Below are 24,409 nucleotides of genomic sequence, written 5' to 3'. Positions count from 1 at the left end.
AGGCTCATCAGGTGACAGGGGAAGCAGACACGTTCTGAGATGCCACAGGGGACGGGACCACAGCCAGGCTGCGGGACCTGCTGGCGGGCAGGCTTCGGGTGAGTGAAAGGCAGAAGCTTCTAAAGTGGAACAGAATGGGCAGCCCTGGGAAGCAGGGCTCTGCGTTCAGGAGGGGCTCAGGCAGGGGACAAGCAAGGCCTCCTCTGAGGCCCTTGGCTTGATGCTGGAGACGATGCAGGAAACTCCTTTGCATAGACGGACACTCTAAGACGGACCCCAGCGACCCTCACCTCCCGGTGCACACCACGCTTGCTTCTAACCGATCCGAATGGGGCAAAGGTGATGCGCGTCACTTCCGTGGTCATTTGCATGCGTCTGTAGGTGTCCCCCCCCTTTTCCCTTGCTAGCTCTGATGAAACAAGTGGCCCCATGGAAAGGCCCACCCAATGCGGAGCTCGGGGCCGCCTCCAGCAAACAACAGGTAAAAAAAACAGGCCTTCGGTCTGCAGCCCACGAGGAACTGAGTCCTGCCAACAAGCACACAAGCCTGGAAGTGGATTTTACCCCAGCTGGGCCTCCAATGACACCCGGCCCTCAGCCTGGCAAGACCCTGAGCAGACGACTCAGCTAAGCCCAGACCCTGGACCCACAGAAGCCGAGGAGATGAGTGTTGCTAAATTGTGTGACTACGGTCAACGGCGACAGGTCACTAATATGTACCCTCTCAACTCTGAGTCAGTAATCACCGTGGAGATCACCCGACAACAGCAGCTACCTCAGGAAAAACCCATTCTCTTGACCACAGATGCTACCAGAGGGCAGTGCAGACATCACACAGGAACGGCGTCCTGTGAGCAACTCACAGCTTGTTTCCACGTTTGGCGCGGTCCACGAATTCTAACAGAGATGTGTAAACAGACACGCGCCCGCTCTGTCCAGGGGGCCCCCTCCCTGGACACACTGCCGTGCGGGACAGGCCATTCCATTCTCTTAAGTCACTCATCATTTATTTTTCTTTCCTTGCTTCCCACAGTAACTCTCTAAGGAAGACGCAAGTCTTAAGAAACCCACATACATATCCCGCCTGTACGAGGACTTACCATACCCAGGAATATCATCTCCTCCTCTCTCTGTTTCTCAGTTTTCTTACATTGATGGAAACCTCGCCAAACCTAAAAGCAAAGAAATGGTTACTTGTCTAATACATTAAAAGTATAAAGAAAACACCGTCCTACCCTTTCTCCCATTTCAAATGGCATAATGACCACACAGTCAAGGCCGGGCATGTGTATGTGCGGTGATGGAATATTTTTTCTTCTGTGATCACAGGCAACAATTTTAAGAAAGAACAAATCACAGAAACGGACTTTTCACTGTCTGAGGACCCGACTGTGGAGCCTTGTCCCAGAGCCGCCCTAGTGAACGAGGGGTGCCGGAGGCAGGCCCGTCCACGCACGGACCGGACAGGAGCCACACGCGCCCAAGACCCCAGAAGCAAATCGGCCAACTGCACAGCCCACTGCTGGCCCAGCGACAGCCTCACACCTGTCAGAACAGCTCTCATCCACAAGACAAGAGACAACAGGTGTTGGGAGGGTCCTCAAAAGTTAAAAACAGGACTACCCTAGGACCGAGCTGTCCCACTTCTGGATACATATCGGAAGGAAAGGATACCACTGTCTTGGAGAGATTTGTGCTCATCCCGGCATTACTGACAATAGATATGACATGGGAGCAACCCTTCAGCTGACGATGAATGGATAAAAAAATGCGGTATATATACATAATGGAATATCATTCAGTCAAAAAAAGGAAATCCTGACACTTGTGACAACATGCATGAATGTTGAGGGCAGCGTGCTAAGTGAGAAAAGTCATAGAGAAAGACGACGACTCTATCACCTCACTGAGCCGTGCAATCTAAAATACCAAACCTACAGAAACAGTAGATTCGGGATCACCAGGGGCTGGGGGGGCGGTGAGGAAAATGCGTGAAAGTGGCCAAAAGGTACAAACTTCCAGTTTTCAGATGAATGAGTTCTGGGGGTCTACGTACAGCGTGGTGACTGCAGCCAACGCCGTGTTGTGTCCTTGAAACCTGCTAAGAGAGTGGATCTTAAGTGTTCTCACTATGAAACTGGTAATGATGTGGTGTGATGGATGTTTTAATTACGCTTACGGGGATAATTACTTTGTAATATATACGTCTATCAAATCATGACATCATACAGCTCAAATGCGCACAATGTGTTATGTCGATAAAGGGGGGAGAGAAGAAATGGCTTACAATTCTCATTAGCGAGAGTCCCCTACCTGGGTGTCTTCAAGAGAAAACTTCCAGATTTAAGGAGTGTGGGGCTAGATCTAGGGGTGGCACTACATAGTTCGAAAAGAAAAACTGCCACTAAAATGTGGGGAAATAGAACACGATCACGTCCAAGACCGGTACACCTCAGCTCCGAACTCGCATGCTTGTTTAGAACCTCCTATCTCCACAGAAACTTGAAAGGAAGCAGTCTGTTGTGGGTCCCTCCACGCCCCCCACCTCCCCGCCTTCCACCCTCACTCAGATCCCAGCAGGGACGGGGTTCCGACTCTCTGGATGGGGTCTGTGTCCCGGTGCCTTCCTTCTCTCTCTTCTCAGTCTCATTTGTCCCACACGCCAGCTTCCGCATTTTCCTGCAAGTGACCTTAGCCTCCACTTGGGAAAAGACGGGGTGCAAACCCACTGTGCTCATCTGGGGAGGAAACCTTGGGCCCGCTTCTAAAGGGAACATCGATGTCGTGGTGCTTAGTGACGGTCACCGGCATTGTCAACAGCTCACACTTGCACAAGCCAGCAGGTCTGGACCTTTGCACCCCTTCTGTGATTACGTGTGTGTGTGAATACACATTGAGGATATAAATCCTCCACGAATTTTGAGCCACGTTCTTTCCAACAATTATCAATGACCTTTAAAAATATTTAAACAAGATGCCCTGCATTTTATACCTATTTATAATAAAATCTAAAAAAAACCCAAAAAACCATGACCGACCTTAGTTAACAGTTCCCCCAGGGTAAGATAAAAGATCTCTCTAGAATTTAAAACCCAGCTCTATTAAAGGTAGGATTTGGGGATTTGGGGTTTCAGAGCTCACCCCCGACCCTGGGGTGCGGCTCTGGCTGTGTCAAGTCACCTGTCCCCCAGCTCCACGGGCACCACACGCGCACCTTCTGAATCCTCAGCGCGGCGACTCCCACGTCGGCGACTTTCTCGCCGAGGATCTTGGCTTGCTTTGCTCTGTGCTCTTGGAGGAAGATTTGCTTCATGAACATCGCTCTTAGGCGACCTTGCCGTGCTCTCTCAGCGATCTGGATTAGTTTAACAGCCTCTTCCAGGGGGATACCCTTCACGGTGTATTTCTGTAAAAACTTCCAAGTTAAATCAGTGTTTCAACATGTCAACTCCATCACTTGATCCCAGACACATCACATGCTTACATCTGACACCACCCTGCTAAGAGTTCCTGAACTGTTGATGAAGAGTCTGATTGATGCTGGTTTAATACTAACCATCGTACTCATGAGTTATGTGAATTTTGATAACATGCCGCGCTCCTGCTCTGGTCCCCTATTTGAGAAACCCCATAAGCTTTCCTCTACCATTCCGAAAAAAATACCAATTAGTTCCACAATATTTTAAGTTGGCAGCAAAATTATACCAGGGATGCCAATAAAATGGATTCAATAAAACTCAAAATTGCTCTTCATGTTTTATTAACTTAGTAGTAGAAACATATAAATTAAAAGCACATCTTTAATACAAGAACTTAAAATGTAAAATACACATGAAGTAAAATGCTGACTTCAAAATCCACTCCAGGATGATCCAGTAAATATGGGTGATGTTAAAATCATTCTAGGAGTATTCAATTTACATAGGAAATGTGTTCTAGTACTTACAAATTTACATTTCAAAACAGCCAAATAGGATGGGAAGATTACGATTGGAGAAACACGAGGGCTCCTGGGATAAAATGCGGCCTCTGGGGATGTCAGGTGGGCTATCAGGAGGCAAAGCCAGGGGCAGGGCCATGTCCTTTCCCAAGGAAGGTCAAGAGCAAGGCTGCTGGGGCATCCGGAGCCCTGTGAGAGCTCTGAGTGGGCTCAGGGGTGAGGCTCTCTGTGGTCCTTGGGGCGAGGGAGAAGCTGGGGTTGTGGCCTGGCCTGGGTGGAGACTCACGCAGGGACAGAGGCAGAAGGGAGAGACCCTCTGAATCAGAAAACACCCAATCATGGGCTAAATCCTTGCCAAGGTCTTGGAGGGCAGTGTGGCCACCTTACTAGGCCATGGTGCCAGACCCTGAGGTCCCAAGTGTGAGGGGCTCCGGTTCATCACCAGGGCCCCTGTTTCCCACGATGATCTCTTCTCTGTAATGGCCCTGGGGTGGGGGTGGGGGACGGTGCCCAGGAAGAAGCAGGGAGAGAGAAGGGTTATTTACTGAGACCTTACAGAGCCAGATGCTTTTCATAGATAATCTCAGCAAATTCACAAAGCAACCTCCCAGGTGGGTATTCTTGTGACCAGCCAAGAGTTAAGAAGCCTGAGGCTGACAGAAGAAGTAGAATTGACATGAGCTCCCTTGGTTAGTAAGGGCTGGAGCCAATGTGAACCAAGACTGACCCTCTTCCCAATAGAGCATCCCAACAGAGCTCCTCGGGGCGGTGCCCTGGTTCCCTTTGAGGGAGCTCTTTCACGTAGCAGTTCCTCAGAGTTTGGTTTTCAGTGAGATCTTATCACCTCCAATTTGCAGTGAGTGCACAGTTCCAACAATGCACTCAGCAGGTTAGAGTAGAATGACTAGCATGTGGGCGTTGAACCGGACAAGGTATGCACAATCGCTTAAGCAGATAGCAGGTGTCCTGCAAATAATAGTTATTATTGTACTTATTTCCTTTAGATTCCATATTGTCACTCTGAAAGTCATTACAGCCCTTATCAAAGACTCCTGAGGGTTTTGAGTGGTCTACTCGATACAACAAAGATTTTTGAACATTTACATAGAGCCCAAGAGTAAACACTAAGCATTAAAGAGGTAGGACTGGACGATAATATTTCCTTCTCAAAATTCTTTTTGGGATATATATTGCATATATCTTCAAGGAATAAGCAGCTTGAGGTGAAAGTAGGGTCTCGTGAGACACTGACAGTCTGAGAAAGTCACACCGATGTCAAGGGCTGTTGCCCAGAGCCTGGCGTATTGCTGACGTTGGGCCCATCAGAAGTTGGGGCTGGGATAGAGCTGGACGGTTCTACCTAGTTCAGCCAAGCTGGCTGCTGAGAGAGAAAGGTCCCTGAGGCTGACCCTGCACCAGCCGAGGGGGACAGCAGAAGGGAGAAACAGCAAAGAGGAATTTTTAGGGTTTGACTGTAGGGTGTACAACGTCATCTCCTTCCTCCATTTCCCCTACAAAATCCTCCGTGAATTCTGCCCTGCTTGTCAATGTTTTGTGCCAGGGGATTCCTTGGGGGAGCTGGGTGAGGTGCTGAGTGGTTCCTTCTGAATGATGTGTGGACGGAAGGCATCAACAGGGGCAAAGATGGTGAGAGGACCCCTACTCGAAACAGCCCCAGGACCGACTTCCAGGAATGCAACGCAGAGGGAGGGCCGGTCAGTTAGGGGAGAGGCGGAGGAGGGAGAGACGGTCCTGAGTTAGCTGGGACAGGACAGGTTTCTGGGTGGGGGGGGCTGCACCAAGCTGGGTGCTGCTGAATGAGTACCATTCGACAGGCTGGGCTGTAGGGAGAAAAGCAAGCCCTCTGTGCAGCATGAAGCATGCCTGTGGCCGAGAGAGAGCACAGGGCACCCCAAGTGCTTCCTGCAGCAGGCAGATGGGACACGTCCCGCTCCCGCCCCACTGCCGTTCTGATCGTGCTTGGAAACTTCCCTGGCTGACAACAGGCTTCCCTGGCTGACCTAGGCTGACAACACCCAAAGGGGCCTGTCTGGGGGAAGCCCACACATGCTGGTTTCCCCTGGGCACCGAGGCTGCACCTGCAGCCTCAGCATAGTTAGTGACAGTGCCCCCTCCCTCAGAATTGTCCCAGTGTGCGTGGCCAACCGCCACCTCCCTGCGTGGGCCATGGCCAGCCAGGGCTGTGAGGCACTGGCGCGGGAGGCAGCGAGGGCCTGAAATGCACAAGCAGACTTGCCAGAAGGTGGATGTGGCAGGTGCTGTGTGGAAAAGTCTGGAAGGAAAAGACTGACCAGTAGGTTATCTTAACACTTAATTATATCATATGAAAACATGCCGCTTCTGACTTTAGGTTAGGGCTCTGAGATGAAAAATCAAATCGAGCTGATAAATCTGATAAGTCTCAGAGATATTGACATAACCAACGAGGCATTATGTTTTGATCTCTATCCCTAAGTTCTTGAAAAACAATGGTCTTGAATCATCAGAAATAGCTCCCTAAGGTAAGCAACTTCTTACACATGCCGAATAGCACGAGGGGCGGGTACTGCTTTCCTCCCACTGGACATAATCTGTCTCACAGTCAGGAGCCACAGAAAAAGGTTTTATAGATTATGGAATGACGTTTATTAAAATGATATACAAACCTTATCAGGTATTTTTAGTCCAGTGTCGGCTAATATCTGAGCAAGGATTTTCTCTCTTCCTTTGATGACTTCCAGCTTCTCCTTCAAAAAATACTTGGGAATGGGAATGTCTAGTTGTTGCTACAGAACAGAAAGAATACTGTTGTCACAATTCCAGGACTCAAATCCGTCTACACTATACAGTGAGGACTGCACATCAAAGAGACGCACTTTACCTTCTATCCTGATTGAAGAGGTGATGAGGCTGGGGGCGTGAAGAGAATTCATTACCGCTAAGGAGACGCAAAGTCACAAGGAAAAACCATCACCACGGCCCTTGTTTTCATCGTTACAGTAAAACTTGAGAACTCACATCAGTTAATCCTCAATTAACTAATGATAACTTAATGAAGGTCTTTAAAGAAATATCATCTCAGCCTACCTAAAATAATAATGCAAATTAAGGGGCGCCTGGGTGGCTCAGTCGTTAAGCGTCTGCCTTCGGCTCAGGGCGTGATCCCAGCGTTCTGGGATCGAGCCCCACATCAGGCTTCTCCGCTAGGAGCCTGCTTCTTCCTCTCCCACTCCCCCTGCTTGTGTTCCCTCTCTCGCTGACGTAGAGATATTTGAATTCAACCTCATAATTTATCATCAGCATCATTATTTGCATGTAAGTGATCACAGTTTTTTTCCTAATAATTTTTTATTTTAACCTAAATAACCCGAAATTACAAAAATTATTGGTAAAGTTCATTTGCTTTATTAGGAAACTTCTTTTTTTATGCAATAAATATAAACTTCTGTTTTTCATTTATGCATATCACCAAATATTTCAGTTAGTGGAGGTCACACGAATGTTTACCAGCCCAAGTTCAACAATGAGGAGTGTAGAAGTGTTATTCGGGGGTATGGGATGGGCCCATGGCCACTCCCATTGAGAAACACTGTCCTAGACTCTCAGGCATGCCTGGCTGCCTCTGGTAGACCAGTTGGCCTGCCAATGCTAAGCTTCTGGTTCTCAGGGTCAGCTCCCCTTCTTCCCATTCTGCCATGACTCTCCACACTCTCTCCCCCATCCAGGGGATTTTGAACAGGCCTTCCCTTAAAGAAGCATTGTAACGTAAAGGGGTGTCTTTTTAAAGACTTGGTGAGAGGATATCAGTACCAGGTGGCAACTATTTTTGAAAACCAAACTTTATCTTAGACTAACAGAGTTTTGGAGTGACTTTCCAGGGTTCCCTGAGTGAGTGTGGCCTGGATGGAGGACAGTCAGAGGAGAATGATTCCACTTCTATTTAATGTTGGGATTTCATTTATTAATAAATGTGTTAAAGTGCTGTACTTTTCCAACTTTTAAGATAACATTTTGTTGCCATGGCTCCACCTGGCCCATTAGTTAAGATTTTGAGGGGGAGGAAATAGAGCGGTTGAGAATGGAAGAGACAGGGAGACAGACATCAGCTGCTCGGGCTTGTGCTGGGCCTCCGCCCACGATACCCTTTATGTCCACCTCAGATACCTTGGGGTTTCCCATCCTCTGCAGGGTGGAATGTGGGACACTTGTTGTGGCAGAGAAACTCCCTCTGTCTCCCTGACACATTTCTCTACATCAGGGACCTATTAGGAAGGCTTCTAACACGGCAGGCTGCAGAAACACTCTTCCGGTGAGTTTAGTGGGAGGGGACACTGATGGACGGACTCAGGACTTTGTGGACCCAGTGCAGGTCATCAGGAGGGATGTGTCCAGGGATGAAGATGGCTTCAGGACTCTGCCATTTACTTCTGCTCCTCTTGGTGAGTCTGTTTTGTTCTCTCTCTCTCTCTCTCTCGTTCTCTCCCTCTTTCACTCCCAAGAGCAGCTTTCTTCATTCTTCCAAGCATCTGAGAATGAAGGCTCCAACTACTCACAAATTTGGGAGCCCACAGTTCAGACTCCAAGACAGAAATGGGTCTCTCTGTCTGGGTTTCAGAATCTCTGAGGGAAGGGCTGCCTGGCGCAGACACCAGTACCCATCCCTGAACTGACCAGCTGTGGTCGGACTGCGGGTCATATTGTGCAGAGAGCTGTGTGCTGTGCGGGTGGCAGCCACGGAGGCCCAGACCTAGGGCTGCAGAACTGAGCCACGTAGGAGCTCCCAGACCTGGCACACATGTGTCTCCCTGGCCCAGCACTGCTCCCAGAGTCCATGCTTCTGTTGTTGGACGTAACTACTAACCACCTGAACCCCAGTGTCATCACGTGGCTCACCATGCACCCTCCAGAAATGGTGGAAAACACAGTTGAGAGTATCCCACCAGGAAGGCTTCCTGGACAATGTCCCTCATTTGTCACCCCTTTCAGGGCTCGTGGCCTTTAAAAAGATGAACCAGGTGGACCAGAAAATCTGGAGGAGCCCACCACATAAATTTCATAAATTTCTCACTCTTGAGTTTCGAGAATATTATTTAATATTCTTGGCGTTAAATTAACACATTTAATATTGCTTCATTAATTCAATTTAGGGATATGATTTAATGACTCGATCTCATGTTTATCCTCAGGTGTTCTTGATAGACTCACATGGGTGAGTAAAGTAGACCTGACTGAAAAAATCTGGTGCTTTAATCTGCTCTTTTATAAATGAACGCAATAAACATAGAAGTTTTGGGGTGATGTTCAACATTTTCAATCATTTTAGATATTCTTGAGAGTCCATTCCAACGAAGTGCAGTAATAATGCTAGAAAACTCTAGTCCAGACAGAAACGTAACCTTTATAGAATCTCGAATATTTTCAAAAGGAAGAGGCGTTAAATACCAGGTAGAAAATTGAACACTGTCTCCTTTTAATTTTATTTTAGGGAAATGTCCCTTTCAAAATGAAGACCGAGTTTACAGGACCTTGACACTGAAGTGAAGGTCGGGAGGGCAACAGCGGACAGAATGCTCACAGCTCCAGGGCATCAGAGAGAGGGAGGCTGCCCTTCCTTCTTGTCTGAGGCTCAAAGGCCTATTGCCAAAAATCCCCGAGTCACCAAAGACCGGAAGCGGAGGAGGGGACGCACCCCCCTGGGAAGAAGGAACCAGCAACCTAGAGGCTGCTCATCGTGAAGAAGAAAGGAAAGAGAGGCCAGAGGGAGGTCTCCTCTGGAGACAGAAGTAGGGGCACTGGGGCTGGAAATCGCGAGGGTCTGTGTCCGAGGACAGTTATCGAAGAGTTGGCCTACTCCAGCCAACACATCTGGGCAGACACCATGGTGACAAGGAAGATGACAACTTCAGTGTCCAATGGACCCAAGGACTGTGGGAAGATTTGTCTGTGCCCAAAACTACAGGAACCCAGTCCTTGTCCAGGGCGGGACGGCCCAGCTGAAGGGCAACGCTTCGACTTTCCTTACAACAACCAGCAAAGATGTCTAGAAAGCCTGTGGAAAATTGGTTACAGGCCTACATAGCTTATTTAAAGCAATAAGAAATGGGTAAGAGAAGCTGAGTACTTACAGGAGCCAACTTTAGATCCTGCAGGATGTCATCAAAATAATGAAACTCCGTTAGTTCCAATTCAACCATTTCATTCTTCAGTTCCAGGACGCGACCCATCACTCCGTCCAGTATTTTCCGGATCAGTATTCGCTTCTGCGGGTGGACGATCTGGTCATAGACGTCCTCAAGGTTTCTGAAGATCTGCACGTATTTTATGTAGAAGGTGGCTAACATTTGGAAGATGAAGACTTGATTGCTTTGTGATTCCATCATGTTCCGAGATTCTTTGTCAAGCAAAGAATTGAGGGCTTCTTGGGTCTGATGCCACATCTTATTATACATTCTGGGGGAAGACAGAGAATAAGTGAAAATTCCTTTGTGAGCCACACAAAATGGGCTTCGGGAGTAACAAGCATCAAATGTGAACCAGGAACACCGCGTGTAGCTCCCTTCAGACCATTTATGTCTTGTGTTGAGGTGCATGTGATTTTCGGACATGACCGCTGCTATCACTGCCAAATACTTAAGCTTAAGAAGCCTTTCACCTCAATGATAAGAGTGGTTCCTCACTGTACCTGTAAAACCCGCAGGATTACACCCATTTCAGAGGTGAAGAAGCTGTCAGCCAGAATATTCCACTGACCTGTCCACACACACAGCTGGTGGCTGAGTTGGAACAACCACATTGGAAAGTAATTCTGCACCACTGTGTAAAGTCAAATAGGGGCAGACCCTATGAATGAACAATCGTTCCCCAGAGAAACTCCTGTAAATCTGTATCGAGAATGAACATAATAGTGTTTCTTTATAACAGCCCAACAAGGCGCTAACCCAATTGTTTATGAATAAAAGAACGAATAAAAAAACTGCAGGGTCTTCACAGTGGACGAGTCCCCGCAGTGGAGAGCGAATGCCTTACAGCGCTAAGCAACAACCATGAACTTGAGAACCATAATGCGGGGCATAAGCAGCGAGGTGCGGCTCGTGTGGGAGGCCGGCCCCCAGGAAGGCATGAGCGGGCTCCTTGCCCTCGTTTGAGTCGGTGGAAGCGGCAGACAGGGAGCCGGAGGGTGGGAGGAGAGTGAGACGCGGGTCCGCCCTCTCCCACTGCCTCCCTGGCTGGTCAGCACAGGGTTGGGAGCCTCCTTCTACCAAAGGCTCAGGGTGGGGGCCGCCCTGCGTTGCTTGCCCCAGGATGCCAAGCTGTCCCTTGTTGGTTCCTTGAGACTCTGTCCCCATCTCTTCCGCCAGTCCCTTTATTAACCGTCCTGCTGAGAGTGCCATCCTTTTCCTGCCTGGATCCCTACCAATACACCCAAAGCAGACTTTTTTTTTTTTTGGTTGAAATTTTGGGTGATTTTTGACTCTCTTTAGATCCCAGAATCAGACGAAAGGCTAATGGAAAGTTCAGTGTGTCTGGGAAGAGACTTATTAACTCTCCCAGGGGTGAGAGAGTGGGCAGGATCCTGGTCCTTTCCCTGGGGTGAGGGGGAAACCCCCAACCCATTAAGTCTTTCCCGTGCTGGCCAGGGGGGCACAATCTGCTTGAATGGAGCCAGTGGGTCAAAGGAGTGAGGGCTCTCCCTTCCTCTCTGCTGTCAGCCTGGCTCCCAACCCCACGCTCAGCTGGCTGTGGCACCCCAGGTCCAGGCTGCCCGCAGGAGCCTCTTCCACCAGCATGGGGGCAGCTGGGCACCTGCTCTCTGGGGGCGAAATGCCCCTCAGGCAGACCTACCACCTTTCACCCCATCTCAGAAGGACCAGACCCTGCCCCCTCTCTTCCCAGGGTTCTGCTGGAAGGTGGGCTTTTCCTTGCTCCCTGCTGGCCCTCGGGCCCCGCGTTCTCTGGCCTGCCTCTTCCCCCTCATCTCATCTGCATTTCCTCCTTCTGTGTTTTCGCAGTATCACCTGTCAAATGCTCTAAAGTTCCCGTGGCCCTCATGTGTTTATAGCCTTTGACATCCTCTATTGCTATTTTGAGGTGGTTCAGGAAGAGTGGGAGATAAAATTGCTCATTAAATCCACCTTGTTTTACTGGGAGCCCCTCATCGACCTTCCCAAGGTCATTAGCAGGCATCCCTTCTAGGCGCTCTGCCCTGGCCCCCCACCTGCCCTTCCTCACTCATGCTCCGCACCTCCCTCTGAGAAATTGTCAACATCGCTTCCTGGAATTGACCTGGAATTGGTGTGGAATTGACCTGTGCTTGGTGTGACCCTGGCTACGTTCCATGAGCGGGCTCCTGTTACTCTCGCTGAGGTGGGAGGGGGTGGGCTGCTCCTCAGGGGTGAGGTCGGTGTCTGAACCCAGTCTGTGGGACTCTAAGCTCGGAACCATTATTCAACACTGTACCGCCACCTCTACCTTGACCAAAAATAAGAGAACCACCACTACCACCAGAAAAGGCATAATCATAACTCTTGCCAAGATGATTCGTGAGAAATTTTATCTCAGCATTTTAGTGTCCGTTCACCTGGTTGCAAATGAGATTGAATATCCACCTGCGTGTTCGTTGTTGGTAAGTTCTCTTCCCCCATTGTTTATCCATTTGCCTTGCCTGTTTCTACTTCGGATTGTTTTTCTGTTAATTTTGGGGGTTCTTTATATATGCTGAGTGCCTATGAATTTCTTAGCTTGGCTTCCAGCTGAGAGGCTGGTGTCTTACCACAGCCCTGCAGGCAGATGCCCTCCACCTCTGTCCTGCTGGGAGGGGTGATCCTGCCAGGATTCATCGGAGTCCGGCTGCAGTCCTCCCGGCTGGTGTGGAGCCAGGCCCCATAGGAGCAGCAACCCCAGGGCATGGTGCCCGTTCCTGTGCCAGGGCCTGAGTGGGCCTCCTGCTTGCACCTGCTCACTGCTGTGCGCTCCCACGTGGCTTCTGGCGCACAGAGTTTCAATTTACATTAAAAAATTCCCAATTCTTTAGTTTTTCAATTTAAAATATTTTCAACTTATTTTAAAATGTACTAGTCCACTATCAAGTATAATAAATACATATTAGTATGTTACTAACTAATATAAACTTAAAAGAACAATTAAAACTCTAAAAAGATTGATTTCGAAACAAAGTGCGTAAGCGTGCAAGAGAGGGGAGGGGCAGCGTGAGAGGGAGACAAGCAGACTCCCCCACTGACCTCAGAACCCTAAGCGGGGCTTGATCCCAGGACCCTGAGATGATGACCTGAGCCAAAATCCAGAGTCTGATGCTTAACTGATTGAGCCACCCAGGTGGCCCTAAAAATAAAATTTTTGATAAAACATTAAGCAAAGAACTTTTAAAAAATCTCTTATTTTTATATTCCTGGAACAGAGAGGAGAGACTTTCATCTTCTTGGCCAAAAGTTAGAAGCTTCTCTTGTGTGTGAAGATGCTTTCCGGTTCAGATGATGAGGGGGAGGAGGAGGGGGATGGAAGCAGCTCACAAGTGCGTACTGCTGGTCACCGTCCGAAGTGCGTCACAGGGAGCAGCTCACGTAACCCTAACAGCCTCTCGAGCAGGTGTTACCATCACTGCAGTTTACAGACGAGCAAACCGAGGCACAGCAGAGCTGACCTCCGTCCAGGTAGTCTGGCTCCAGAGCTCATAGTCTGAGCTCCTTTGTGGCCCCCATTCTTCAGGGTGAAAGCAAATGAGGGTGACGAATCAGGTGACCTAGCTGAGATGCGCCAAGATTTATGGTAGAAAAGACACGTCTCTCTGCAGCCTGCCACTGAATTTGGGTACTGGGTACTGAATACTGCCTCGGGTGCACCCCGGGGGGTGCGAGTGTCACATGTCTCCAAACTTGGACATATTTCAAAAAGACTGCTAATGAAAGAACATTCCGCTAGATGACTTTATGAAAAAAGAACGTTTTGAGGGGGCGGTTAGATTCCATTGAGCACAGGACTTGCCATTCCTTGCAGAAGAAATGACCATGCGAAAGGACCCCATCCTGGAACAGTAAAAGCAGCACCTTCCGCCTGCGCACGGGGGCGATTCTGCCTGCCGCGCCTTAAAACACCAGGCAAACAGGACAGGGGAGGTAAAGGCAGAAACCAAGGGGACAATGAACACCTTGATCAGGCCTGATGGAGAAAAGAAGGCATATGTTCGACTGGCTCCTGACTATGCTTTGGGTGTTGCCAACAAAATTGGGATCATCTAAACTGAGTCCAGCTGGCTAAATCTAAATCTAAATTTTATCACCAAAAAAAAAAAAAAAAGAAGAAGAAGAAACCAAGGGGACAATGAACGCTGCCTTATCAAGCATCTGCCCCGGGGGGAGGGAGAGGTAAAGCTGGGAAGGGTGCCAAGAAGCTGAGAATGTTTCTAGTTCATCAAAGCCCAGACTTCCAGCATCTGAAGGGGGCGGCACCCCCAGGCGTCCCCTGACCTGACGGGTGACACCGGCTGCCCAACCAATGTTCACATAAAACAGAAAACCATGTGGTTTGTTTTGTGGCCTAAACCTGTCAGGACAGCATTACGGAAGAAAATTACAGGCTAATTTTGTTTAGAACTCGGATCTGAAATTCCACTTTGCAAACAGGACTCAGCGCCAGATGAAAAGAGTGGTTCCCTCTGACCAGGGAGGGGTCATCCCAGGAATCTTCGAGAGTTCAGCATGAAGACAAGCTGAGCTAAATACGGCAACAGAACAGCACAAACTGAAGATTATTTCCACAGAGGCCAAGAAAATGCTCGATAAATTTAATTTATGGCATCTGCCTGATTAAGAATACTGTCCGCATACCCCAAAGAACAGATGCTGTCAGCCCTTCAAAACGCTGAACACCAGAGACCAAAAACATTTTCAGGAGATACACTAGAAATCTAAAAGACAGGAATGGAAAAGGATGAAGCAGACAGAGAAGGGATTCATACAGAAGATTTAAGAAACTGCTTGTAAATGACACCGTTGCAAAATCCAAGGAAATCGTCAAAATATAAAAGGTCAACTGTGCAACAAAGTTGCAAGACATGGATAAAAGCTGCAGAGAAAAATACAAAAAATGAAACCCCTTTCCCAGGACTGATTAAACATCTAAGCCACACAAGATGTTAACTGAAGAAAATTCTAGGACGCTAGCTGCAGAGGATCCAAACAGGCAGAAGGCTGGAGAGACAAGATAAAAAGAAAGCAGACTCTTGAGACTGACATGCAAATTTAACATTAACGAGAATTTGGTAATAATATACTGGAGTCTGCATAAATAAATAAATTTAGTCATAATTTCTAAATGTGGGGGTGGGATCGGTAATGAAAAATGAGGGCATTTATCAGACTTCAAAGCATTGCACAAGCCAGTAAGCACTAAAGTTGTGAAAGACCCCAGGGAGGCTGCCTTGTGGGGTACAGGTATTCCACAAAGACTCAAACCCATCGTGAGCAAGGGATGCTGGGTAGAGGATGCTTCCACCAGGGGCAACCACACCCACATTGATGGATGGAACACACCCAGAATTTAGGAATGCCCGGACTCCACTCCGGGACTGCACTCTGCCCTAGTTCAGTGCACTCACTGGCTTCCACCCAGGGTCAAAGAAGCAGAAACTCCTCCAGGGCCGTGGCTGAGCTGAAAACCTCATTGGAACTCTGGGCTGAGGATTTTCCTGGTGGCTTGAGCCTTTCAAGTCCTGCTTTTGGGCAGCAGCCTTTTCCTTCCTTACCTGCTGCTTTTCTGGAGAGCCTTGCTGGAGAGGCCAGGCACGGGTTGTTGGGTGGTGGGAAATATTAGGCAGCCACGTGAGCCAGCCCACCCCGCATCATCGCCCTTTCCTCTGAACACTGACCTCGGCGTCCTTGCCTTCCAGGTCCCCTGCTGTCCTGATGCTCCTCCCTGGGCACCCGACGGCCACAACCCCAGCACTCTGCACCGCCAGCAGCCTGGTCACTGTGCCTTGGCCAGGCCCGCCTGGGGAGCCCCCACTGCCCCTGCGTGCAATCCCAGCCCCGCTTTAGCCCCCCCCCGCCTCACTGCCCCATGGTCCCTGAACCTCCTGCTGAGCCAGTGCCCGGGAACGTTACATGAGACCTGGGATGCCAGAGGATGATTTTTTTAAAAAAAATAAGAACATCATTGAGATATAATTCACATGCCATAAATTTATCCTTTAAAAGTACACAAATCAGTGGGTTTTAGTATATTCACAACCACCACTCTCTCTAACTTGAGAACATTTTCATCTCCCCGAGAGAAACCCCATAGCCACTAGCAGTCACCTCTGTCCCCCCTCCTCCCAGCCCCTGGGCACCATTCATCTAATTTCTGTCTCCGTCTGCCTGCCGCGGGCATTTCGCAGAAATGGACCCACATAGAAGGTGGCCCTTGCGCTCGGGCTCCTTTCACTCAGCACAATGTTTCCCAAGTGCGCGCGTGTGCAGGCACATGCATCAGGACCTCGCTTCTCCTTGCTGCCAGGTATGGTCCAGGCACGCGCACCCCACGGTCTCCGGCCCACGCTGCAGCTGATGGACGGGGGACTGCTTCTGCCTCCTGGCCGTTGTGATGAGGCCGCTGTGAGCATTCCTGCACGCATGTCTGTGTGGACATGTGTTTTTATTTTTCTTGGGTACAGCCAGGAGGGTTTTAAAGGCAAAAGTGCCGTAAGTTTAGAATCAGAAGCTGTCCCCTGCGGTAGGGGTTTCAGGCTGGCCACAACCTCCTTGTGCCTTCACTTCCTCAAGTGGCAGATCTGGATAATGACCTCTCTGGACACCCCACGGGATTACTGTGGAATGGGGTAACGGATGTGAAAGTGTTCTTGAGATTTTAAATGCACTCTGTAATGAGAAGGTGGTATGTTATCCATGAGACTACTTAGAATTTTTTTTAACTACTTGATTGGTTTCAGACTTGAGCATATGACCAAGAAATGTTGCAGATTTTGAAGTCAGGAGGATTGGGGGTGGAGAAGACGGAATATGACAGTTGAAAATGGCCAGACTGTTATTTCTATAGCTTGGCAGATTTTCTGTAACTGGGTGGCTGGGGGAGGGGAAGACTGGAATATTCAGACGTACCATGTGCTTCAACGAAAAATCTAAATCTTGCAAAATGGGAATTCTCCCCAAGATATTTTATATAGGATAAATCTTCAAATTCTTCCAATACTATGTGGCTGCTTGTCCTCTTTCCAGAGTATTCCCTTGGCCTTCTTGCTTAAGGGAGGCCCAGTTGTCCTTCCCTGCGGCCCTCATGGGAGAGGCTCCCTTTCCTCTGACCATTATGGGGGTTTGGGGTCAAGGTCCTTGCTCCTCACTGCCACTTCCAGATCATTCTCCCTGCCCCACCCCCTAGCTTTGCACCTCATTTCATCAGGGGGCATCACCACTGCTCCATACTGTCCCCATCATCTACCCCCTACACCATCTTTCTAGAACGCCACAAGATGTCTATCCCATAAATAGCATTTACTGACAGACTCTACCCTTCTCAATTCCCTGTGATAAACAACTCAGCTCCCCCCTCAAAGCCAAGATCTCGAGCTACCCACTGGGGCTCATGCCCCCACTGGCAACATCACCCTTCTACTCCCTCCTCCTCACCATCCCCTTTCCTTTAGCAAAGAAACATGCCACGGCTTCCTATATTAAAAACAACAACAACAACAACAAACCTGTCTCCTGGCCCCACTTCCCTGCACCAGCTATAGCAAAACTCCTTTAAAAAGTTGGCTATGCTCACTGTCTCTCCTCCTGTTCCCTCCCACTCTCAGCAATCTTCCTACTGCATCCCCCACGAGGGCTGAGGGCACCACCGGACCCCACGTTGCTAAATGGATGACCCCCTTCGGTTCTCTTCTGACTTGTCTCAGCAGTGTTTGAGTCTGTCACGCCCTCCCTCCAGAAGCATTACTTCCTGTTCACCTGGCTTCCAGAACACCAAAATTCTGCTTCCTCCTCACAGATCACACCTTCCATCCCTTTGCTGGTGTCTGCTCCCCAGTCTCTTACCACGGGATGACCCCTTCTCTCTCTGCCTGCACTCATTCCGTGTTAATAAAGTCCATCTACATAGCAACACCTGCCGCGTTTATATTTCATACACAGACCTCTCTCCAGAACTCAAGGCTCAAATAGTCAACTGCCTACTTGATCTCCAATAGGCACTTCCAACTCAACATGCCCAAAACTGAGCTCCCCATCTTCCCCTCCCTCAACATCTCAGTAAGCCCTTGATCTCTTTGCTCTCGTTTCCTCACCTACAAATAGGGTGAGCAAGAGCGTGCCTGCAGGCTGGAGCTCCAGTGCCAGGAGGGCACCGTCTGCTTGCTTGGTATGAACCACTTAGCCCCTCTCTGCCTGATTCCTCAGCTGTAAGATGGGAATAACAGTATTAGCAGGTGCTGCGTCGTTGGGTGTTGTGAATCTCATGCGCGCGGCCATCTTTCGCACACTCAGCACAGCGCCCGCAGAATCAGCACCATCCCACGTCCGAAATGGTCCTGATGAAGACCAAACGAAACACGCCACCCAACGAGTGCCGGGCGAACAGCAGGGCGCTAGGCGAATGCTCTTTCCAGTACCCCTACCACCCGACTGCGGTCCCTTGTGAAAAGCAGAGTGGTACCATAAAGCTTCCTCAGGCTCCTTCTTGACTTAATACGGGACGTGGGCGTTTGCACAAAGCAACCCACGTATAACTGAGAAAGACGCACAAAAAAGCAGGCAATGTACTGAATGTCCTGAAGGGGCTGCTGTTTCAAATAGACAGCAGCAAGGGCCTAAGCCACGGGCTTACGGGAGCTCATCTCCATGGCGGGAGAAGGCAGCGCGACGGGGAGGAGGGAGACCTCGGCGTAGGCCATTCCTTGTGCACAAGCAGCTGATACTCTATCCTGGGCCTATCTTCATTTGCTAACACGTAAAAAAAAAGGAGGGGAGAGGAGAGAAGAAAAGAAAAAGGAAAAGAAGCAGAGCAAGCCATCTTTCCGTCTGAAGACGCCCACCCCAGGTTTATAAGCCGGCCGCCCATCACTTACGCGTTCGACATGGCTACTTTCCCTCTTTCCTCGCCCGCCTGGAAGCTCTTCCGTCTCGCTCCGAAGGGCGGCCGGCTGCAGGCGTCGGGACACCACCAGGGGCGTCCACGGAGAGGTCCTTCTGGAGGAGGGGGACGGGGATAGGGGCTATCCTCTCACTTAGAGCAGGAAAAGGCGATAGCGCGCAGGCACAGATAGGTGAACTCGAACGTACCCGTCGCCACCCAAGGTTCTGGAACTTTACTGTAGCCACTCAGCGGGACGCGAGGCGGAACCTAGCAACCGAGACGCTACGCCTGCGCAGTGCCGGCGCAGTGCCGGCCGGGCGCGTCCCCGCCCCCTGAGCTCCACGCGCCTGCGCTGCTGCCTGGTTTCCGTGGCAACCGCGCCCGCGGCGGAATGCTGGTCCCACGGAAAGGAGCTACCGCCTGCTTGGGACCAGGGTGAGGGGCTGACCTCCCGGCGGACCCACCCGGGACAGGTCCCCGGGGTCCAGTCCAGGTCCCTTCCGCCGTCCTGTGGTCCTCCACGCGGTCTTCCCGCTTCCCTGTTTGCCCCGCTTTCATCCGCTTTCAGATATGTGGCCTTGGACAAGGGCTTTGATTGTAGCCTCAGTCTTCCCATCTGTGAGATGGGGTAACAGACATTCATTTGTTCAGAACCTGACTGGGCTTCTCCTCCGGGCCAAGCGCAGACTTAGGTTCTGGGGATACCGGGGAGAAGCAGTCCTGCCCTTTTGGGGCGGAATGAAAGTGAGATGAGGAGTTAGGGTGTTGTAAATGGGAAATGTTACGTGGTGTTAGTTATTAGCTGGTCGCTATGAGTGTCTGCTTTCACTGCCTTTCTTCATCTTTAGTAACTATTGAGATTTATTTGCAAGTTTTAGAATCTGCAATTCCTACAGGAATATATTCAGAACTAATGAGAAGGCATCCACATAAAAATGACAGTGTGATTCTGGATCACAGACCCTCTCTCCCACAATTACTAATGAATAAAAGAAGAGCAAAAATCAGCAACAACAACAAAAGAAAGGAGCCACTAAACAAAAAATTAAGTACAACTGTGTGCCATAAACTTCGAAAAACTGTGCTCAGTGAAATAGGAAGTCTGCAGTGGAGGATGGCTCCTGAATCTCAACCCCGTTCCCCAAAAATCCCCACTAGGGAAGGAAACCAAGTAGACAAAACACCAAGATTTCTCACTAATGCTTTTTGATATAAAGAAGACATGGATCTGCAAAGTGAGATGAGAAGGCGGGCACAGCAGCAAGACACCTGGGGAATCCAGGTGAGACAAAACTATCAGGAGTACTGCCCGCAGGACCTGGCCAGAGCTAGGAAAAATCACTGGTGCTTGCCACTTTCTAGGACTTTGCCCTGAATAGAGGTAAAGATTCAAAGTCCAAGGACAGTTTGTCATAGACACAGGGTGGGCGCCTAACAAGGGTGGGGGATGGTGGCCCAAATTTACCAGAATCTGGGGAGCAAACAGAGCCCAGGACCTGCACACATCCAGCGGATCAGTCCTAACCCGAACTGTGTATACAGGTCATAGAAAAGTAGGTAAAAATGCAATCTCTCAGCTCTCAAACTCATTCGGATATAGTGAGAAAACAGTCAAGGAGAATTTGCTCACATTATATTGGAACAGAAGAGTTACAAAGAGCAATCCTGTTAGATATAAGGAAGATAGAAGCAACAAATCCACTATCCAAATCTAAGACTTTAGAAACAGGGGAAGGAAAAAAAAAAAAAAGGGCGCCTTGGTGGCTCAGTCAATTAGGCGTCTGCCTTCGGCTTGGCTCATGATCTCAGGGTCCTGGGATCGAGACTTGAGTTGGGCTCCCTGCTCAGAGGGGACTCTGCTTCTCCCTTGGCCTCTGCCCCTCCCCACCCCTGCTTTTGCACGTGCTCTCTCTATCTCAAGTAAAATAGAATCTTAAAAAAAAGAATTGCGGCATGGGTGAGAAAGATGAAGAACCTAGTCTGGAAGAAAATATAACCAAATAGAAGAAACTTCTTCACATGTGTTCCATGTTATAGAATAAATAGTAAGAACATTAACTTAACAGAATAAGGGCTGGAAGAAAAGATAAAACAGCACAACGAGAAGAGAGAGATGATACAGATAAGGCAACCAAATGAAAATCAGAAATATCCCATAGAGAAAGCAAACTAGAAAGACCAAAAAGCAGACTGGGCACAATTCATCTGAATTACTGACTTACAGGAAAAGCTTGGATCAACTGCAGGAAATGAACAGGAAAAAGACTGAGTCGTTTGAGCAGTTAGAAAGGGGTTAGTTGATATTCCTTAAAAAGGAGTCCTCCTATATGAATTTTTTTCAAAGATGTAAGGAAATGTCTCTGAAAGAAGAGAACTAAATCTGCAGATCAAAAGCTCTCACTGTGTTCCAGGAAAAACTGCTGTAGGACAACCGACACCAAAGTTCTCCTGGATGTGTGATTGAACTTCAGGGAGAAGTGGGAGGGGGATCTGGTGGCCTCAGATGTCTCCTTGGTAGCTCTCAATGTCAGATGAAATGGTGGCAACATTTACAAAGGTTTTGGGGAAAAATGTGACCCAAGATAGTTCTACTCACCGAAGTTAATATTCCCAAATATGAAAGCGCTCAGGAAATAAAGCACTTGTGCATGAATTGGCATGTTTTCAAACACAAGTAATAGAAAACCCAATGTCTGATGGCTCGGACAATAAGGATTTATAGTGTCCCTTACAGGAATAGAGGCGAGACAGTTTTGGAGCTGGTTATTTCAGGGATTCAGTGACATCATCCATCTTTGATGGTCTTTCCGTCTTTTGGAGTTGTCATCCTTAAGATGCTGGATGACTTCCCTCATGGTCATAAAATGTCTGCAGTGATTCCAGACATTACAACCTCACTCTGTGACATCTCGAGATCACAAAAGGACGAGCTGGGAAATGTGACTAGCATTATCGTCTTAGAGAAATCAGGGTTTACCTGCATTACGAGAGAGAGCAGTGGATAAAAGAGAACCAAATCAGGGCTCTGCCAGCCTGGAAGCAGGCGGTACAGGCTGTTGCGTAGGCGACATCCAGGAAGAGCTGTAACTTGTGCTCTTCTAGAAAATAAATCAGGAGGAGATCCAGCAAACAAAAGATTAAGTCATGTTTAAAGGATGAACAAGTACTCGCTACGAAAAGACAGTGCAACAAGGTCTCCCAAAGTCTGCATAGCAGGAGAACAAATAGAGTTTTCTCTGATTATATCTCATGAGCTTTGCAGCTGCTAAGCTGATCCACTTATTGGCCATTTACTCTATGCCAGGGACTCTGTGGGACCTGACATATATTCATTCACGAAACCTTTCCATTAACATTATGAGGCAGGTAATATTTTCATCCTCATTTTACACACGTGGAAGCTGAGACCGAGGGAGGTTAAGTATGTCCAAGTCCACGCTCCGGGAGATGGTGGAGTCGGCATTCAAACCCCCTGATAATCTCACTTTGAAGACTATACGTATCCCTGACTATTATCGTTTTGTTGGGAGCAACAACTATCTTAATATCTATTTAAATAAATGTTTTCTGTGAGACGAATGTTATTAAAAACGGTGGTTCTCAAATAATTTATCCTTTAAGAAAAAAATCAATGCTGCCTAATGAGGTAGAGAGAGTGGAGAAGGTGACTTGGTCCTCAGTACTTGACAATTTATGCAGCTTCGCAATCAGACCGCCAGGTCTCTGGGAACATGTGTCTTTTCACATATGCAGTCACTCGGGCAAATATTGGCTGATGCTCGCTCTGAGCAAAGCATGAGTGTCGCCACGGTGCCACCGATGACGATGACGGAGCTGGCTGCCTTCCGCCTGCGAGGAGTGGAGGTGATAACCTTCTAGAAGAGCTCGGGCTTCCTTATCATGGGCTCATTGCTTAGAGGAACGGCAGGTCTGCAAGAGCCCTCACACACTGTCCATACGACGGCGTTGGATGCTTCAAGCCCTAGAACATTCCTATCTGTTGAGCGCCCCTTGGCTGCCCACACACCGGCAGGGAGGGGACCACCAGCCCCTCTCGAAAGTCCGCTCTGGTTCTGTAGCGCTCACGGCTCTTCTTTCCCGTCAAGGCTCCAGGCCAAGCAGGACGACTGTCCTCTAGCACAGCGGCCTCGTGAACGTCGAAGCCCCCGCGCCCCTGCCCCAGGCTTTCCGATGCCGGCCAAGCTCCCTCAGGTTCTTCGCCCCACGTTGTGCTCCCCTGCGATCATGCTGTCACGCCGTCCTCAGTCCGGGTCCGTCAGACTTAAGCCGGTGAAACAGAGCCTCCCAGGTGGGGGCTGGAGGGACCTGCATCCACACCACGCTGGTGCTTCTGGCGGTGTTCACAGTCCACCAAACCCGACTTCTTTCCCTGCTGTCTCCAGCTGAGCCACCTGAGCCATCCAGTCTCCAGGTGGAATGTTCCCTGAGAGAGCCAGGGAGCCCGAGCGCCGCACCGGAAGCATGTCTGAATTTGCACCTGCTGGCCAGCTCGACACCGGCCCTGCCGCCCTGTCACCTGGCCCGTGTCTCGCAGCAAAACTGTGAGAGGGGACGTGGTCCCGTGCACTGCTGATGGGTGCTCGGCGGTACCCACAGCGTCGCCCTCAGGTACCCGGCTGGCGCCCTGGAAACAGAAAACCGGGCTCGTCGGCTCTGCCTTGGTTTTCAGAGAACCCAGAATGAGAACACTTGTCTCTGCTTCCTTTTCTGAGAACTCACACATCATTTGAATGCTCTGTTCTGGGTCCACGTGAAGCTTGCGGGACCAGCCCCCCACCTTCTTTTCTCTTTGGAGTCACCGGCCGCTCTGAGCCTCTGCGCTGAACTCGGCTGCCGTGTTCGGCTCCTCACTCCCACCCGAGTCTCCCTGAAGCTGGCCCCTGACGTGCCACACCCCACCGCAGCTCCTCTGTGTAGACCTCTGCCCGACAACCCAGACTGCAGGAGTGAGCTCTGCCTTTCCACACGCGGAGGGGGCTTGCAGGCTGCTCCCCCATCCACATGGAACACGGCTCAACGCTTCCAGAACCACCTTCTCCAGCACCCAGCTTTCTCGCCCTCCTCCGTCCCGAATGACCCCCTCATCCTGCCCAGTGGCAGCAAGACTAAAACACAAGACAGGTGTACATTCTACTCGAAGACCAAGGTGTCCACACCAAACGCAGCTGGACCAGGCGCCCTGCCCAGGGAAGGCTCTGAGCCCCCAGCCAGGCGGCACTGACAGGGGACAGACCAAATGTGGCCACGTTGCCCCGAGGAGTTAGCTCTCCGAGGGACCCAGAGCAGGCCTGGCGCTCCGTCCTGCCCAGTCCCATCCCAGGGTCCCATCCTGCCATGCCTCAGTGGTCTTCGGTTCTCTTCCCCATG

At 49.7% G+C, this 24,409-nt stretch overlaps 1 protein-coding gene across 1 annotated transcript in view; it reads right to left on the bottom strand.

Moving 5' to 3' along the window:
• The window catches only part of IQCA1 (IQ motif containing with AAA domain 1), a 165,754-nt gene extending 146,427 nt beyond the window's left edge, over positions 1 to 19,327 (bottom strand). Inside the window, exons 1-5 of the mRNA XM_008690299.1 lie at positions 19,014 to 19,327; positions 10,066 to 10,390; positions 6,607 to 6,726; positions 3,215 to 3,406; positions 1,101 to 1,172 (exon numbers count right to left, since the gene is read on the bottom strand). Coding sequence (XP_008688521.1) covers positions 1,101 to 1,172; positions 3,215 to 3,406; positions 6,607 to 6,726; positions 10,066 to 10,390; positions 19,014 to 19,024 — 720 coding nt within the window. The 5' untranslated portion in view covers positions 19,025 to 19,327. The remainder of the gene's footprint in view (positions 1 to 1,100; positions 1,173 to 3,214; positions 3,407 to 6,606; positions 6,727 to 10,065; positions 10,391 to 19,013) is intronic.
• Between the last annotated feature and the right edge of the window lie 5,082 nt (positions 19,328 to 24,409).

This window comes from Ursus maritimus, unplaced genomic scaffold (genome assembly GCF_017311325.1).
Source record: "Ursus maritimus isolate PB19 unplaced genomic scaffold, ASM1731132v1 scaffold_1, whole genome shotgun sequence".
Classification (NCBI taxonomy): domain Eukaryota; kingdom Metazoa; phylum Chordata; class Mammalia; order Carnivora; family Ursidae; genus Ursus; species Ursus maritimus.
The sequence above is the reverse complement of the archived record's forward strand: the minus strand, read 5'-3'. Positions and strand labels throughout refer to the sequence as shown.